General features: G+C 39.5%; 1 protein-coding gene across 4 annotated transcripts in view; it reads left to right on the top strand.

Annotated features, from left to right (window-relative positions):
* Positions 1–18839, top strand: part of OMA1 (OMA1 zinc metallopeptidase) — a 48277-nt gene continuing 29438 nt past the window's right edge. For 3 of the 4 annotated variants that reach the window (XR_003550466.1, XM_006154910.3, XM_014590277.2), the window contains exons 1-6: positions 1–20; positions 5449–5967; positions 9376–9604; positions 13313–13486; positions 13589–13696; positions 17811–17939. Coding sequence is in view for 3 of the 4 variants with exons in the window: in XM_006154910.3 (XP_006154972.1) it covers positions 5468–5967; positions 9376–9604; positions 13313–13486; positions 13589–13696; positions 17811–17939 (1140 nt within the window). In the remaining variant the exon portion in view is untranslated. The remainder of the gene's footprint in view (positions 21–5448; positions 5968–9375; positions 9605–13312; positions 13487–13588; positions 13697–17810; positions 17940–18839) is intronic. The other variant, XM_014590276.2, reaches the window with a different exon arrangement.

Here is an 18839-nt window from a genome sequence, read left to right as displayed (position 1 = left end):
CCGCCCTCGGCTTCGCTCTGGTCTGTGCACACGTTGTCCCGGTGGCTCTGCTTTTCCGAGTTGGGTCGGGCGGAGAAGAGGGCCGGAGTGAGGGAGTAGGGTGGGCAGAGCTTGGAGGGGCGCCGGGGTGAGGAGCGGGGACCTGCAGGCTCCGGGCGCGGGAGGAGCGGGCTGGGGCGGCGAGGCCTGGGGGAAGGGAGGGACCGGGTCCCTGGAGTGAGGGTTGTCGGGAGGGCGCGTGAGTGGGGAAGGGGCTTGCGATGGGAAAGCGCCCCATCGGCCTCCCTATCAGCCTCCCGGTGCCTGGGAAGGCTGGGGAGCCCGCTGTGCAGCGCAGGAGCCACCCGGGCAGTGTGTGCCAGGATGTCGCTCTCGTCTCCCTCGGCCTGACTTTGTCATTCCTGGCTCTGTTCTGCAAGTGGTGCCGCTCACTAACGCAGTGCCGGGTACCTGCCCTGACACCGTCACCTGCGGAAAACCAGGTCCAGCCTTCAGGCCGCTGAGGGCCAGCCCCTCCCCTGGCCTCGCCCTTAAAAAAGTTTTCCTGCCTGAGCTCAGCCAGGGGAAACAGGAAATTGCCCATTTCAACAGTTCTGGGGAGTTTCACTAAGTTCTTTATGTACCGACTTGCAAAAGTTCATGGAAAAGTGGAATCCAAGTATAAATTTATTTTGGTGCAGTTTTTTTATTTATTTTTTATTTTTTTTGCATTTGTGAGTTTTTTTTTCCCAAAATACACAGTTACCATGAACTTTTTAAGACCACTCCCGCAGACTTATCTAAATATTGACTGTGTAAAATGGAGCAACAGTTCAGTGCCAGGCAGTCCTCAAGGAGTGGTTTTAGTTCAGAAAGACAACAATGCCTCATTTGGAGTTGAGGGGTGGATCACCTGTAGGGGCTCCTCCTAAGACCAAGTAGTCCATGTAGGGCAGGAAGGCCTTTTCCCTCGGTCAGAAGCACTGGCACTCTTGTAACAGACAAGAGAAATGCCTAACATTTATTTAATCAAAGTTTTATGTGACATGGAAACCCTCCAAAAGACCCAAAACCTCAAAGGAAAACTCTTATTTTGATGGTTCGATTCCATGAAGAGCAGATAGCTCAGTAGAAATGTGTTTGGACAAAAAGGACGTGATCTAATGCTACTAGATTGGAGAAATGCAGCAAGGTTGGTGGTTTGGAGTTGGCCTGGATTTACAGCAGGACCCTTCTGGAATGAGGGTCTCAGGCTTATTCTCACAGTAGGTTGGCACATTTCTTTATAGCCAGCTTTTCACACAGAAAGGCAGGGGTATGTTAGAGTAATCGTTTTAGGCTTGTGATTTGGGTGGAGGGAAAGGAGTTCTAGTTCCAATGACCTACCCTGGGCAAGTGGAATTCTGGGGAGGATGAGGGGTCAGAGACAGAAGGTCAAGAGGTGAGAGAGACCTCCCTTTCAAGGCTGCTTCGGAGGCCTTCCAATATTCTTGAATTTACTCCACGTGCAAAGTCTCATGCTCTGGGGTTTCATTTCGGAACCCCCCCAACACGCCACTTAAAAGATTCAGGTTCATGTCCGTCCTCCTCAGCTGGGGTGAAGGGGTGTAATCTGACATTTGGAAGTTTAAGAGCCAAGTCTGCTGCCTTACAATTCTTTTTTTAAGGCCTTCCATCACGTGTGTACTTTGCTTGAATGATTATTTTAAAGTACATGTCCTATTTTTGCCAATCTGACAGCTGTTTCCATAGAAACTAGAGAAGAAATAGTCATTTTCAGCAAGAGTTGTTAAAACTGTCTTCCAGGCTTCAGCTGCGAGTGCCAGTGAGTGCCGTACTTGCTCATTCTGAGATGGTACTTAAGGAATTGAGGGCCTGAAATGTTCTTAGAGGCTAACAATCCAAATTGTTTAATTTTCTCACATCATTAATTTGGTAATCCTAGAAGTCTGCCAGCTTTGTTTGTTGACCTGCCACAGTCCTTTCAAGAGGACCTGTCAGCGGTGATTCTTTCTGACAGTGCTACGCGGTCTAGTGATTGGCCCTTTGAAAATGTATAAATAGATTTTTTTTTTCCTCCATGCTTTACCGTTTCTTAAGGATAAACCAGGGGTTACAAAATATCAGGCACTATTTCAATTCTAAATAACGCTTGTCAGTGATATACATGATAGTGATTTTAATTATATAGGTATAGCGATTGGAGCCGTAGCTTATACTTTCTGTGTCAGTAGAAAACATTTAAAATTTTTTACACAGTAAGGAGAAATAAGCAGAAGTTTGCTTGTGGTATGAGCAGAGCTAAGCAGTGGGAATAGACATACGTAAGCATAGAGATGCAAGCTTTCTTTTTCTGAGGGGGTGTAAATAAATCGGGGTTTGGAACTTAGTGGTGGAGGGTTGGGGAAAGTACCTGGAGCAGTTGTAGGAGGCTGGGTATTTACCATGCGAAGGAGTTTGTAGAAGACAAAACCAGCGGAATAACACAATAGTTGCCTGTTTTGTGGTTTACAAAAGTAATAACATCCTGTAAAAATTTAAACTACCCAAAAATAAGATGGAAATAGTAATAATCCTTCATAACCACCATCCTGACACCCAAAAATAACCGTTATGAATAGTTGGCGTGTCTTCCTTAAGTTTTATTTACTTTTGTATATTTTGTCATTACTACTTTTGTAAATTGAGCAGAAAACTTTTGCCTGTGTGTACCTGCAGTATCTCTAGCCCCCAGAATGGTAGGTAGCACGTAATAGTTACCAGTTAAATATTTAATGAATGAGTAACATAAATAATATTTCAAAAATGGAATGAGATCTGTGAATGTTTGGTCAAAATAGTTTATAGAAAAATATGTTTAAGTTGGTTGGCAACATTTTTCTTTTTCTTTTTTAATTTGCCAGATGTTACATGTAGAGAGAGGGAGAGGGAGAGGAAAAGTGGAAAAGCTCCCCTTCCCCCCCATGGAGGATGGTTAAACTACTATTCCTTTTCCTCCATTTCTCCATTCTTTTGGGATTTGGGGTGTGGACACACATGTGCCTGGCATGTTTTTCAAGCTTCTGGGTCTGGGACTTTAACTGCACAGTGGAATCCAGCTACCTTATCCACCATGCCATTGACTGGCCTGGTTGGCAACATTTTAAAATTGATAAATTTGGAGGCCATCAGGTGGCGTAGTGGTAAAGGTGCTGGACTCCCATGTAGTCGACTAAAGTTCGCGTCCCGGACCCAGTGGCTTGAAACTCACACCAAGGCGCATGTACCTGCATACCCAAGATCTGGAAAGGAGAGTAGAGAAGGGATTGCAGTGTGGCCATCCACCTGGAGGGTGATTTCTTGCTTTCTGTCTATCTGTCTCTGTCTTTCCCATGAGCACATGCACTCTATAGCAAAAATCTCTCTTTTAAAAAAATTGATAAAATTCATAGAAAATCTAAATTCCTGGCTCCCTTTGAAAGTTTGGAAAGATTCGATCTCGTGAAGTTCAAGTTTCATTATTTTTGTTGTACTTCCTTCAGGCGAATCTACATTTACATCACTGTGGCTTTGCTGATACTCATCTGCCCGTATCCTCCCTGACCAGCACTGTTCAGTACATGGCCACAGTCACATGTGGCCATTTCACTTACAATTAATTAAAACGAAGTTAACTGAAAAGTTTATTTCTCAGACATGTCAGCCATGTTTCAAGTGCTCAGTGGCTGCGTGTCGGGCGTACTGAAATGGGTAGCAGATACAGAACATTTCTATCATTGCAGTAAATTCTGTGTAGTGCTAGTGCTGCTTTAGACATTTGAGTTTGCAAACTTGCTATACAGAGTTTTTACAAATATCTTTTATTATTATTTTTTAAAATAATTATTTCCTTTATTTTTTTTTTCAATTTGACCATAGCAAGACATACACAGACACACACTACACACACACACACACACACAGAGAGAGAGAGAGAGAGAGAGAGAGAGAGAGAGAGAGAGAGAGAGAGAGAGAGAGAGAGAGAGAGAGAGAGAGAGAGAGAGAGAGAGAGAGAGAGAGAGAGAGAGAGAGAGAGAGAGAGAGAGAGAGAGAGAGAGAGAGAGAGAGAGAGAGAGAGAGAGAGAGAGAGAGAGAGAGAGAGAGAGAGAGAGAGAGAGAGAGAGAGAGAGAGAGAGAGAGAGAGAGAGAGAGAGAGAGAGAGAGAAAGAAAGAAAGCCCCCCCCCCCGCCTCAGGATTTGAACTGTGGTCAGCCATTTGGGAGTCCAGCGCCTTTAACCACCCAAGTTGCTGAGTTTACAGGCACACCCATTGTGCCTGGCCTTTTGGTTGGAATGGGAATTGAACCTGGGCCTCCTCTGGGGTCCCAACCTATGGAACACAGTGTCTTACTGGCATGCCACTGCAGCTGGGCCTTGCCTAGTAACTTGTAAATTGTACCTTGGTAAGTGCTGGGTCTTTTTGTATTCTTATAACTATTCTTGAGCTTTTTTGTAGGGATGTGATTGTTACCTAGAAGCAGTTTGATCTTCTTAGATCTTCTTGCTTTTTATTTTTGTTAGGTGAGACCAGAGCAGTTTTTAGTCTAGGACTAATTTTTCTCTTAACACTGCCGTGTCAAAGCCTCCTAGTGCTCTGCCCAGTGCTCCTAGGTTGCAGGTTTTTCCCCTGTGGTGGGTGGTGATGGCACTGTGCCCTGCCCTGTGAGAGCCTTCTGACTGGCTCTCTAACCCTGGCAGGTGCTGCTTTCCCAGCTCCAGGAGATTTTCTCACACACACACTCTGAGGATACCCAACTGAGTACGAGAAGGGGTTCTTGGCCGACATCCAGTGTGTTTTTAGTTCTTTCTCTGAAGAGCTGTCTTCTTTGTATTAACTCTGCCCCGTGAGCTCTACCTACCTTGGCATACTTGAATTCCCAGTTTCATCTGTCCAATTTGGGGAGGAGGGAGCATCGTGCCCCACCCAGGTTTACCCCATCTATTGTGGCCCGAAAACTCTCCCCAGACAGTGAGCTGTGCCAGTGGTAGGATTTATCTTATTTCCCATCTTGCGGGGGTCACTATCCTTCACTGCTGAGTGTCCAGTGCCTTTTACGATTAATAGTTAGATTTCACTATTTCATGATACGCTCTGCCTCTCAGCCACTGCGAACTGATAAAATGTTACTGTTGTTTTTATATAATCCATTTCTTATACTACACGTAGTGTTCTGTTATAATAAAAAATAAACTCCTTTCTAAAAATAAAAAGGCGGTGAGAAAATTTTCTAAAATACACATTGTACAGTTAAATGGAATTCTATATATATTCCTCTGGTTCGTATTGCTAAAAGGCATTGCTGTAACTACAGATGCTGAGGAGAAACCCAAGATCATTTAGTCTGACAGACATTAAAGGAAGAACAAGTGGCACACCTGTTCTTAAGTGTAGTATTTCCAGTTTGGTAAACATTTTCCATAGATATTTATAGTTTATTTTTTGTGTTCCAGGTAATCAACCAAAAGAAAGATGCACTTACTCTGTGGACTGCATTCTGCTGTTAGAAACTGTGTTTCCTTCCGTTTTAATTCACTGGCCAGCTGGAGAAGATACAGCGCACTAGCAGTAGCCTCACTCGGATGTCATCGAGTACAAGTTAACCACGTGGTAAACAGGTGTCAGGGCCTGGGAGCAAATCAGTGCAGTAGGTTGACTCTTCTGCCTGGAAACTCTCATTTCTATAGGACTTGGAATAATAAAAGACCAAGATACCTCCCAAGTACTAAAAGCCAGGAGAATGGGGTGATTACCAGCAAACGTACCACGTGGACTGACTCTTTTTCAAGACAGCTACTGAAAAAAGGAGGTCCCGTCTTCCTTGCTCTTTCAGCGTTGCGTCCCCTACACTGTTTTCCTGCGAGAGCTCTCAGGAGTTTCCACACTTCTTCACGGCTGCAAGCTGCTCCACTTCCTCTCTTGTGGATCATTCTTAAACCAGTGCAGAAACTGCTTGCTATCATTGTAGGCAGGTAAAATAGTTTTTAATTTTTTTGCATTAACATTTTGTATGGGCTTGTATTAACTTTATTGATTAAACTTGTATTTGTTAAACTAAGGTTTTAAAGAAACTCTGTTTGTGCCCACCCCTGGCCCGACCATATTTACCTCCAAGTTAAGTTTTTGAACTGGAGATCCCACCTTGTTTTGTTATGCACCATGTAATAATCTTGAGACATTTTGCTACATTTTAACACTGATGATAGAGAAATGTGATTATAAAAAGTTATTCTTACATACAGTATTGACATTTGTTTGAAAGACTTGATATGAGACTTGAATTAGAAATGGTGGCAGAAATTCTTGTTCAAGAACTGTACTTGCAAGTATTTCTTTTTAGTTTGTTGAATTTGAGGAAGTGAATCATGAAAATGAGTTTCTCTGCTTATATGAGGAGACTTCAAAACGTAGAAGATGAAATTAAATTATGTGTTTTTTTAAATAATTATTTTATCTAAATTTATTTATTTGTTTATAATTTTGATGGAGAGGGACAGAGTGAAAAAGAGAGTAAGAAACAAAGTGAGAAAGCAAGCCTCTAGGTCCAGGTCTCAAACTGTGGTCAGCCATGTGGGAGTCTAGTGCCCATTACCACCATGAGACCTGATGGCCCCCAGAATATTTTGAAATTTAGGAATAGTGTCCCCCCACCCCTAGATTTTTGCTATAGGGTGCGAGTGCTCGCTGGAGAGGCAGAAGGAAAGCGAGAAATCACCCTCCAGCGTTATGGCCATGCTGCAGTCTGTTCTCCATTCTCCTCTTGGGATTTTGGGCACACATGTACAAGTAAACCTCTGATCTAGAAAAAAAACAACCAAAAACACTGGGAAAATTACTAAAAAAAATGAGAATATTATATGAGAAATGCTGGATACCATTAAGCACCCAAACATCTGGATAATCAGTATCCCAGAAGGTGAAAAAACTAATAAGGTCATTGATAATGTATTCTGGCGTGAGTTTTAAGCCGCTGGGTGCGGAACTCGAACCACAGTGAACTACATAGGAGTCTAGCAACATAACCACTACATCATCTGCTGGTCCCATGAATAGGTTTTAATAATTAATATTTTTACAGCTGAATAGTACTTGAATCTTTTATTTTCTCTTATTTGTTTTATGGAAATTGAAGGAATCCAATCATTACCTCCTCATAAAGCCTTAAGTTTGATTACTATGAAGTCCTTTCTAGCTACCTTCTTACTTCCTTACTAATCAACCCAAATTTTATTTTATCAAATATTGAGAACTTCTGTGCAATTTGTGTTCTCTCTGATTTGATCTTGGCACCCAGAAAATATACAAGTGTATTGGCTCTCATTTTAAGTACTGAACTCATTCCAGATTCTTAGGTTAATAACTGATTTCTACTGTGTTCTCATTCTTTTATTTATTAATCTTTAAGTTTCTTGTTGTCACTATTGTAAGTCACCTAAAATTTCCCTTTAGAATATGTCTTGCAAACATTTAAAATGAATAATGATGTCATATGTGTTTTTTTCTTTCTTCTTTTTTTTTTTAAGAGAGATTTTTGCTATAGGGCACTGCACTCACCAGAAAGACAGAGGAAGAGAGAGACAGAAAGTGAGAAATCACCCCCGAAAGTGGATGGCCACACTGCAATTCCTTCTCCTTTATTCTTCCCTCAGGAAATTGGGCATGAATGCCCATGGGCCCTGCATGGTTTTTTTTTTTTCTTTTTTTGGAGAGGTTTTTGCGATAGGGCGCGTGTGCTCGCCAGACAGAGAGAGACAGAAAGCAAGAAATCATCCCCCAGGGGGGATGGCTAGGCCCCAATCCCTTCTCCCTTCTCGTCTCAGGATCTTGGGCATGCACGCACATGTGCCCGGCGTGAATTTAAGCTGCTGGGTCAGGAACTTGAACCACGGCCAACTACATGGGAGTCCAGCAACATAGCCATTATGCTAACTGCTGGTCCCAAGCCCTGCATGATTTTTAAGCTGCTGAGTCCAGGACTCAAACCATGGTCGACTACGTGGGAGTTCAGTGACATAACCGTTACACCATCTGCTGGTCCCCTTTTATGGTTTTAAATAGGAAATAAACATACTTTATAATCTGGCTTTTGTCCATTCAGGTTGAAACACTTTGTCTAAAGGCATTTCAGGTGTGTCACTTAACATTAATAAAATTTTAGCATGCTGGAACCAGCAGATCGACTAATGTTTACATTGCTGGACTCCTACATAGCCAACTAAGGTTTGTGTCCTGGACCCAGCAGCTTCAAACTCCTGCTGGGCATGTGTGCGTGCATGCTCAAGATCTTGGGAGGAGAATGGAGGACAAGGGATTGTGGTGTGGCCATACCCCTGGTGGGGGAGGGGAGGTGATTTCCCACTTTGCCTCTCTGTCACTTTCTTTCCAGGGTGTGCATGTGCTCTATGAGCAAAAAAAAACCTCTCTAAAACATTTTTTTAAAGAAGTTATTTTGCACATTTTTATCAGGATGTATATGTCAAGTTTTTGTTGTGATTTTATAGATGAACTCACAAGAACAAAATTTGGCCCCAGTTATTGACAATATTGCTTGTTAAAATATTTCTGAATGCTGCAGTATGGAGTATTATTGCCTGGTAGAACTTGGGCCTCAGGTGTTATCTATATAAAATCTCTCATTTCCTTATTTACAGTGCTCATGATCTTATTACCCCTCTTTTCTCATGTTCTTAGAGAGGATAGTGGAGTTTCTGCTACTGAGAACTGTTTATTTACAAAAATCAGTGCCAAGGTAGTTTTCCTCGTACCTTGCTTAAAGCACTGGCAGATTGCGCTGGAAGTCAGAGGAGCAGTGGGAAGAATACTGGTTAAAGATATAGATTTGGTGTACCATAACCCCTCAGGTGTTTGTTTATCTGTGCAGTTCATCCCCATCAAGTGGTTAAATGGTCAGAATCCAGAACGTTACAGCCCTCGTTGCCTGGTTTTTCTTTTATTACTTCTGCGACTTTCAGCAAGTTGCTTGATTTTTCTAGATGTCAGTTTTGTCTAATGTAACAGGGTGATTATGAAGAGATTAAATGAGATTGCAATGTATATAATGACTAGAAGAATACTTTGCATGTGGTAAATGGCCAATGAATGTTAACTAGTGGTAATTGTATCAATAGTAAAATAGCTTCTCATTCTGTGTTTATCCTTAAAATAGCGGACGAAGAAAATTAAAATGAACATTAGAATTTTTAAGTTTAGCGCTATATAATTAATTGCTTTTCTGTCACCTAAGAATTTTTTGAATCGAGAAAGCCATCTATACAAATGAAAATGCAAGTGCTTGACATAAAATCCTAGCATATGCATTTGAGCTTTGGTGGTACTGCTGATGTGATTATCAGAGCTTTGAATTTTTCTTTTTGCTCTAGGGGCATAAGGAAATGGTGGCAGGCACTTCCTCCTAACAAGAAGGAACTATTGAAAGAAAGTGCGAAGAGGAACAAGTGGAAGTTACTCCTTGGTTTGTGTAGTTTTGGATTGCTGTTTGCTGTGTTTTATTTTACTCACCTGGAAGTGAGTCCAGTTACAGGAAGGAGCAAACTGCTATTATTAGACAAAGAGCACTTTAGACTTTTATCAGAACTGGAATGTGAAATGGTAAGTAGTAAGAATCATTTTTAGTTATATTGCTTAATATAACACTTAAAGCAGAAGTCTCTTAAATATGAAAGATAAGCTCCTTATTTAAAAAAATATTCATTTATTTATTTACTTTATTCTATTTGTTGTTATTATTCTTTTCAATTTCACCAGAGAGAAACAGAGAGAGAGTGAAAGAGAAAGTGAGAAAGCAAGCTGCCAGGTCTGGGACTTAAACCATGGTTGGCCGTGGGAATCCAGCACCTTTAACCATCACACCACCTGCTGACCCCAATGATAAATTGCTCTTTAATTTTACTCTTTGATATGAAATTAACATTTTTCCCAGGAGCCCTCAGACTTTTCACAATAGGCATTTCTACTTCCTACATTGCTTTTTCTTCCATTCACCCAATTGACACCTGCTTAGCACACATCACCTTAAATGCCACTTTCTCAAGAAAATCTTCCTTGACTATCTAGACTGGGTTAGGCAGGGAAACTGCAATAGATCAGGTGCTATAAGTGACCCAGAAGAAGATCCATTTGCTTGGCAGGAGTCAGGCTGATAGACCACACTTATTCGATTCACACAAAGGATGTTTTTAATTATAAGCTTGCAGCAAGTTGGAAAATACCAAGTTTAGCTCCTAAAGCAGTGTCTCCCTGCAAGGGATGTTAAAGCTTTTATTTAGAAAAAGTGGATGGGGTAGGGGGGCAAATTCGTAAAGTCTCCCATAGGTGCAAGAGCAGTAACTGGTCATGCTTCTCCATACATTGTGTTGTTTAACTAGGACTATAGTTTCTCCTGGGCCAGGGATTTTGGTATTATAATGAACAAAAGTTCAAAGTTCAGTGAGGATCTATTGCTCCCAGCTTCACCTGTTTCAGGCCGATGTGGTCTCATGGCTCTTTGTGGGGTCACGCTCCTTGTGAAATAGCCTTAGCTTGATTATATGGGGCTTACGCCTGCAGAACCAGCTCAGACAGCTGTTCTAGAACCCACTCTGCTTATGGTACTAGCAGTTATCCTTCATTCAGACTGAGTTATGAACCAACACATTTATAGTTGTGCTCAGTGCTCAGATATGATGGGCTAGGTATCCTATTTTTTTTTTTTTTTTATTTGTATATTCTGCTTTTTCTTCCAGGCACTTACATCAGGATAACGTAATTATTTGCATAATTATTTATTTTCTAGTGTGTCTCCCATCTTAGACCAAGCTCCGTATGGGCAGGGCTCTTGCCCGTTTCATCCTGAGTACTAAATGGAATTAGATGAGATTGCAATGTATATAATGACTGAAATGTAAGCTATGCAGAATAGTGCTTAGTATATGTTTACTGAGTAAGTAGATCTAGAGCTAGAATTTTTATATCTTGAAAATCCACTAGAGTTAAGATAAATTTTTTCAAATATCAATTTTGGCAATTTGTTATATTTTTCAAAATAAAGTTAAGAAAGTCTTAACTTCTAAGGAAAGTATAACAACTTAGGTAGTTAAACAGTTTGTGTGTGCTCTAGTGAGTTCCTTGAAGGAAGAGATCACCGTTCTGTTTCTATCACGTAGCCCACACGTGGTTTGTACTCAGCTACTATTTCTTGACATCTCATAACCTCACTTGATAGCTTTGGGATGGTTGGATCTTAATAAAGCATTTACTTTTTAAAGTTTACTTTATTCATGATGGATAGCATATACGAATGCATGAGAGAGAAAGGTACCCTTGGCAGGGTCTCATCATGCCATGGTCCACTTTTCCCAGTCTTCTGGCTCTTCAGGATCTTGGAAACGTGCACACATGCCTGACATGTTTTCTTTTTTTTTGGAGAGGTTTTCGCTATAGGGCACGTGCGCTCGCCAGACAGACAGAGAGAGACATAGAGACAGAAAGCAAGAAATCACCCCCCAGGGGGGATGGTCACGCCGCAATCCCTTCTCCTCCATTCTCCTCTCGGGATCTTGGGCACGCACGCACATGGCCCGGCGTGAGTTTTAAGCCACCGGGTCCGGGATGCGAACTGCGATCGACTACGTGGGAGTCCAGCGACATAGCCATTACACTAACTGCTGGTTCCCTGCCTGACATGTTTTCAAGCCCACCTGGAGGTTTGAACCTGCCCTTAGCTGCATTCTAGCACTGTAGGACAGCTTGCTACTGACTTGAACTACCTGCCTGGGCTGTCATGTTTAGATCTTTCTATATTTTTATTCCAAATGAGCTTGTGAGTTTATCTTTTTATCTTTTTATTCCAGATGAACTTTTGAGTTTGTCAATGGAGAGTTACCATTAAAAAAGGAATAACAATGGTTTTTGCTATAAATACTGTTCTTAATCAAGATAAGACCAATCTCTTACAGAATATATACAGAGATTTTAGATTTTTTAAAAAGGAATTATTTTGTTTATTATTATTATTTTAACTCACCAGAGAGAGAGGGAGAAAGAGGGAAAGTGAAGAGAGCAAGCCTCCAGATCTGAGGCTTGAACTGTGGTCAGTCATGTGTAAGTTCAGTGCATTCTTAACTTCTATGCCACCTGCTGACCCATGATTTGATTTCTTTTTTTTTTTTTTTTTTTTTTTTTTAAGAATTTAGCCTAGTCAGAGGCAGGTTTCAGAAAAATATTCTGGAAAGATTTAAGCATGTTAGTATTCATGCATCTCCCGGCATTCATATTGCTAAGAAATTTTTAAGAATTATATGTATATACTCATATATAGACAAAGGTACTTATTGTTTGAGCTATAAATGTAATACCTACTTAATATTAAAATGTAAACACAATTTCTTACAGAGATATTATAAAATGCTTTAATTATATGTAATCTTTTTTACTTTAGAAGGGTTAATAAATAGTGGGGAATTTTTTCTTTTTTTTTTCAGGTAGCTTACATTGATGAGTGATGGTTTTTTTTTTTTTTAAGAGTTTTTTTGGTATAGGGCATGTGAGCTCACGAGAGAGAGAGACAGAGACAGAGAGAGACAGAAAGTGAGAAATCACCCTCTGGGGGAGTTGGCCATACCACAGTCTCTTCTCCACTTTCCTCTCAGGATCCTGGGCACACACGCACACGCACTCAGCGTGTTTTAAACTGCCGGGTCTGGAACTTGAACCATGCTGACTACGTGGGATCCCAGCAACAAAACCATTATGCCATTCTCTGGTCCCTGATGAGTAAATGCTTTTAAAAGATGCTAATTGTTATAAAGACTTTTACATTTATATTCTACAAATTTATATATTTTTAAAAATTTTGCTATAGAGTACATATGCTTGCCAGAGAGACATAGAAGGAATGAGGGAAAGTGACAGATAACCTGTAGTGGGAATGGACATGCTGCAGTCCCTTTTCCTCCCTTCTCCTCTTAGAATTCTGGGCATATATGCACGTGTGCCCAGTTCATCTTCCCAGCTACAGGGTCCAGGACCCCAGCTGTGCGGATGGCCACGTCGGATCCAGTGCCTTACTTGCTATGGCACCTAGCTGGCCCTTTTAGATTTAGAATTTATTTCTTCGTGAAAATCCACATGGTCTTTGATGAATAATTAACGTTTGAGGAATTTGAGTGTTTAATATATGCAGATTTTATATAAGTCAAAATTAAAATGTTCAACAATAAGTAGCCATTTTAACTCTCCACAAAGAAATATAAACATTTTGTAGAACGAAAATTTTAAAATAAAGCACAGTTTTGTTTTTTTTTTTTTTAACTCTTTTAGTGGATGGAAGAATTTCAAAATGATATGCTAACAGAGGAAGATCCACTATACCTGGCTGTTAAAAAAGTGGTTTATCATTTGATTGAAAGTAATAAAGATATTCCAGGGATATCTGAGACCAATTGGGTTGTTCACGTGGTCGATTCCCCAGTTGTCAATGCCTTTGTGTTACCGGTAAGTAAATGTTTTCCAACACATTTTTGTTGTTAAATTTAAGGTCCTTGTTTTTTGTGGTGTTCTGATTGCTTTCATTATTATTATTTTTTTATGAAACAGAATGGACAAATATTTATTTTCAGTGGTCTACTGAAGAGTGTAACTGATACCCATCAGCTGTCTTTCCTTCTGGGTCATGAGATAGCACATGCAGTGCTTGGGCATGCTGTAAGTACCTAAAATGAATGCTCAGTTATTGAGCTATTTTCTTGAAGTTAGCTACTTAAATCTTTTTTTTTCTTTTTCTTTTTTTGCTGTAGAGTGCATGCAGTTGCCCTAGAGATACAGAGAGACAGCGAGAGAGAATGTGAGAAAGCACCCCCAAGGAGGGATGGCTACACTACAGTTTCTCGTCCTTTGTCCACTCAGGACTTGGGGCACATGTGCACGTATGTCCAGCATGTTTATCAAGTGGCTGTGTTTGGGACTCAAACTGCACAGCCGGCCATGTGGTATCCAGCTGCCGTAATCACCATGCCACTGGCTGGTACAGCTACTTAAGTCTTTTAAAGAACTAAATCTTTTGGGAACTAGCAGTTAGCGTTATGGCTATGTCACTGGACTCCCACGTAGTTGACCGTGGTTCGCGTCCCGGACCTGGTGGCTTAAAACTCACGCCGGGCATGTGTGCATGCATGCCCAAGATCCTGAGAGGAGAATGGAGGAGAAGGGATTGCGGTGTGACCATTCCCTCTGGGGGGTGATTTCTTGCTTTCTGTCTCTATGTCTCTCTCTGTCTGTCTGGCGAGCACACACGCCCTATAGCAAAAACCTCTCCAAAAAAAAAAAAGAACTAAATCTTTCAGTTTACTTTCTTTGTTTAAATGGAATTTTAATTTTTGATAATTGCTTTATTACCTGAAAAAATGTGATTGACTAATTTTGAGAGTTTTTATAGTATTTGATACTATAGTTTTTAGTATTTGATACAGAATAATTAGTGTTTCTCTTACATACTATTTTTATCACATGTCTCTTTTGTTAAAAAATAATTATTCTCAACCTTTAATTATTTTAAATAGATTTTTAAATTTCCATAATTATTAACATCCTCTAATCTAGTCAGAAAGATAATTGTAGGAAAGTGATATTACTAGTTAAGTGGGTAAATCCGTTTTCTTCCATATTCATTCTGAGAGGATAGCTTGGAGCATCTTTGGAAACGTGTAGAATGAAATGCCATACATAATTAATGCAGAGTTGCGATGATACCCTTTCCATTTTACACTTTATTGAGTTTTAAAATATGTACCTTCTGGTCCATAATTTTAATTCTCATGAGGTATTTATTGTCCTTATTTTATATATGAGGAAACTAACATTTGAATGACTACATAACATGACTAATAATGACAAGGTGGCAGAACTGGGACTTTCACTCAGGTCTTCCATATGCAAGTCTTGCATTCCTTCCTTCTACCACCGTGTCCTGGTTGTCGGTAGCACTTTTCTTAGAGAGCATAGAAATCAGGTTCATTTTGTACCTGTGATTACACATCTGTTGAACTTGGTGTGAGTCCAGGAAAGTAACATATATTTATTTCACTATTTTTTATTAGTATTCATTAAAACTATAAATGGTCCTTTTGTCCACATGATTAGAGAAACATATATTCTTTAGCTGAAAACATGAAAATAGATAGTATAAGGATTTAGTATAAGGATTATGAAATGATATATCAAAATGCAAGTAGTATTAACTTCAAAGGGAAACAACAATGCTTATAATTCTTGTAAAAATTATCTCAAATCCTGTTTCTTAGAGGCACCATAGAGTAAAAATGGGGGAAAAATGATGATGTGGGTCAAAGTTGTGCTTTTTTTTAGAGAGAATTTTGTTGTAAGGCATGTGAGCTACCTAGAGAGACAGAGACAGAAAGACAGAAGGTGAGAAACCACCCTGCGGGGGAGATGACCATGCTGCAATCCTTTCTCCTCCATCCTCCTGCTGGGATATTGGGTACTTATGTACACTCACCTAGTGGGAGTTTGAGCCGCCCGGTCTGGGACTCGAACTGCAGTAAGCCATGTGGGAGTTCAGCGACATAGTCAGTATGCCACCTGCTGGTCCCCAAAGTTGTGCTTTTTAAAAACAAAACAAAACAAAACAAAACAAAATAATACACAAACAGTAATTATCTCCTGTATTTCCTCTGAGTTACAGAAACATTTAAAAAATGTTTTCTTAAATAAATACGAGAATAGACTTAAGCGGTTGAAATAATGTTGTCACGTGCATTCTAATATCATTCCGATAATGGCTAGGGCTGCCAAGTGCATCAGTTTTGGCCACTGTAGCATGTGAAAGGTGTTACTGCGCAGTCCAGTTTTCCGGCATCTGTTCGGTGTCTCATACCCGGCATATGTTGTCGTCTCTTTGATCGCAGGCGCAGCAATTAGATAAGCATGACAAGCAAACAGAGGCCTTAAAATACAAAATGGTTATTAATATTTCTCTGGCAGAAGGCCTACATATTATCAGTGTGATATTTTCTCTTTTGAGAATTTTAGTTTTCAATTGATCTGGACTTTTACATGGTTTTCTTTATTCCACAAATATAATTGCTTTTTTTTTTTGGCTTATTTCTAGTTTTCTGAGACTGTATTAATAACAATTATATTTTTACATAATTAATAAGACTTTCTCTTCTATAATGACGTCATTATTTTGCATTTCACTCTTTTATAATAAAATAATTCCATTTTTGTTTTTCACAACACAGTTATTATTTTTCTCCTTATTTTGCTGGAGAGCACGTGTGCTCACCAGAGAGAAGGAAAGAAAACATCCACCATGGGGAATGCTCACGCCACAATCCCTTCTTTTCCAGCTCCCTCTTTTCAGGATTTTAGGTGCACACACACAGGCATCTGGCTTGATTCTCAAGCTGCTGGGTCCAGGACTGAAACCACACTGTGAGCCTTTTGGAATTCAGCCGCCTTAACCACCACAGCATGGTCTGGCTCAACTACATTCAGTACTTATAACGAAACAAAATATATTTTAAGAGGGCAGATTATATTGTTAAGGGACATATTTTATTGTTTTTATTTTTTAAAAAAGAATGATTTAATTTTATTTATCATTATTATATTTTAATTTTGACCAGAGAGAGAGAGAGGGAAAGTGAAAAGCAAGCCTCCAGGTCTGGGACTTGAGCTATAGTCAGCCATGTGGAAGTCCAGTGTTTTAACCACCCTGCCCCTCCTGGCTCCTGTTGTTTTCAGTTTTCAACCATGTTTCATACATTCAAGTACTGACTATTATGTTAGCAATTTCAACATCATATTAACATTTATTAATCAGTTTTTTTAAAGAACCACTTTATTTAATTTTATTTATTATTATTACTTTTTAAAATTTGACCAGCATGAGATAGAGAAAGTGAGAAAGCAAGCCGCCAGGTCTGCGATTGGAGTGGTGGTCGACCATGTGGGAGTCTAGCACCTCAACCCCCATGCCACCTGCTGACCCCTATTAATCAGATCTAATGGTGAACAATCTGATACGCTAAACTTTTATTTAGACATTACTACTCAAAACTGTTTTATATAAAACCATTTTTGGTTATTGCTATAAGTAAATATAAAAACTCATAGAACCTGAGTCCCTGGTGAGAAATATCAGACTTATAAAGCTATAAACTTTTATAAATGAATCATGCTTCAGCTCTGAGATGATGAAAATCAGAAGACTTTTGTTTAAAGTAAGTTATCATCTTTTTTGTATCATTTCTTGTTTTAACTGCTTTCTATGTTAGGTATTATTTAGTGTTTATTCCAAAATACAAGTATAATTAACATTTTATTTTTAAAAAGATATAGTGACTGCATAAGAAAATAGAATTCCCTGCTTTTGATTCCTGGTTCTTTTATTATTAGCTGTGTGAGTCTGGGCAACTCTTAAAACTGCTCGCCATCTCCATCTCTTTGTTAAAAAAAATAGGGATAAATGTACTTATTTCACAAGATTATTACTCTGTTAATATAAGGAGTTGTAGGTTAATGACTTGTCATTGTCTTCGATTCATAGTAAGTGGGTCAGTAATGTTAATTGAATGAATAAATGGATATATAAGTATATAAACAAGGAAATAGAAAAACAGACTGGAAAGAATAAACACAAGAGGAAAAAACTTTTGATCTTAGCTGGAGAAGGCCAGATAAATACATATAGTCATTTAATGTGATTATACTAGGTTTAATGTGATGAACTAGAAAATGTAGGCATGTACTGTCTTAGTTTATTAAATGTCATTTTCATTATTTTGATTGTTCTCAGGCAGAAAAGGCTAGCTTGGTTCATTTATTGGATTTCCTGGGTATGATTTTTCTCACAATGATTTGGGCCATTTGTCCTCGAGATAGTTTGGCAATTTTGGGCCAGTGGATACAATCTAAATTGCAGGAGGTAAGTCTGAGACCATAACTTGGAATTTTGATGCCTCATAGTGACTGTATTTTAATGTTACTATCAGTCAGTAAATACCAGATATTTTTACATTTTGTCATGAAATATGGGTACATTTTTAGTGTCTTATATTTTTCTTACTTTTAGGGGATATGTGAACATTTAAGTTAAGGAATACTACCTCTTTTAACTAATGGATGTAGATAGGTTAGAAGGACTTTGTAACTTAAAAAAATGTTTTTTCTTTATTCATGGCGGAACACACACACTCACACTTGAGCGTAACATGGAGAAAGAGAGAGGTGGGGCACCTTCCATGGTGTCTGGTCATGGCTCCATGCCCTCCCTCTGGTTCCCCAGCCCATCAGATCCTGTGCAGGCCATGCATGCTTCAGAATGACTGAGCTGGGGAGTCAAACTGTCCTCACCATGTGGGATCTGGCTTCTCTTGAGTAGCACATCCCTGCTGTGCCACAGAGCTGGTCCGGGAATTTGGTTACTTTTGACTATGTTCTTTTTTTTTTTTTTTTTTTTTTTTTTTTTTAAAAAATTTTTTTTCTTTCACACAAAAAACCACCATCAATCACTGACCTTGCCTTTTGTTCTGGGACTTTGGTCTACCAACTGAGTGATTTCTCCTTCCTCTAAATATTTATATTCTGATGGAGAACTTTTTTTTAAAAAAAATTTTTATAGAATTATTTACATATTTAATTCTATTTGTTATCATTATTTATCTATTTATTTTTAATTTGACCAGACAGAGAGAGAGAAAGGGAAAGCGAGAAAGCAAGTTCCCAGGTCCGGGACTCAAACAGTGGTCGACTGTGGGAATCCAGCACCCTCAACCACCATGCCACCTGCTGGCCCCAGAGAGCTTTTTCTTTTTTCCTTTTTTTT

Source organism: Tupaia chinensis, unplaced genomic scaffold, assembly GCF_000334495.1.
Source record: "Tupaia chinensis unplaced genomic scaffold, TupChi_1.0 Scaffold000425_1, whole genome shotgun sequence".
NCBI classification, from domain to species: Eukaryota; Metazoa; Chordata; class Mammalia; order Scandentia; family Tupaiidae; genus Tupaia; species Tupaia belangeri.
Note: the sequence above shows the minus strand (reverse complement) of the source record. Positions and strands in the feature narration are given on the sequence as shown.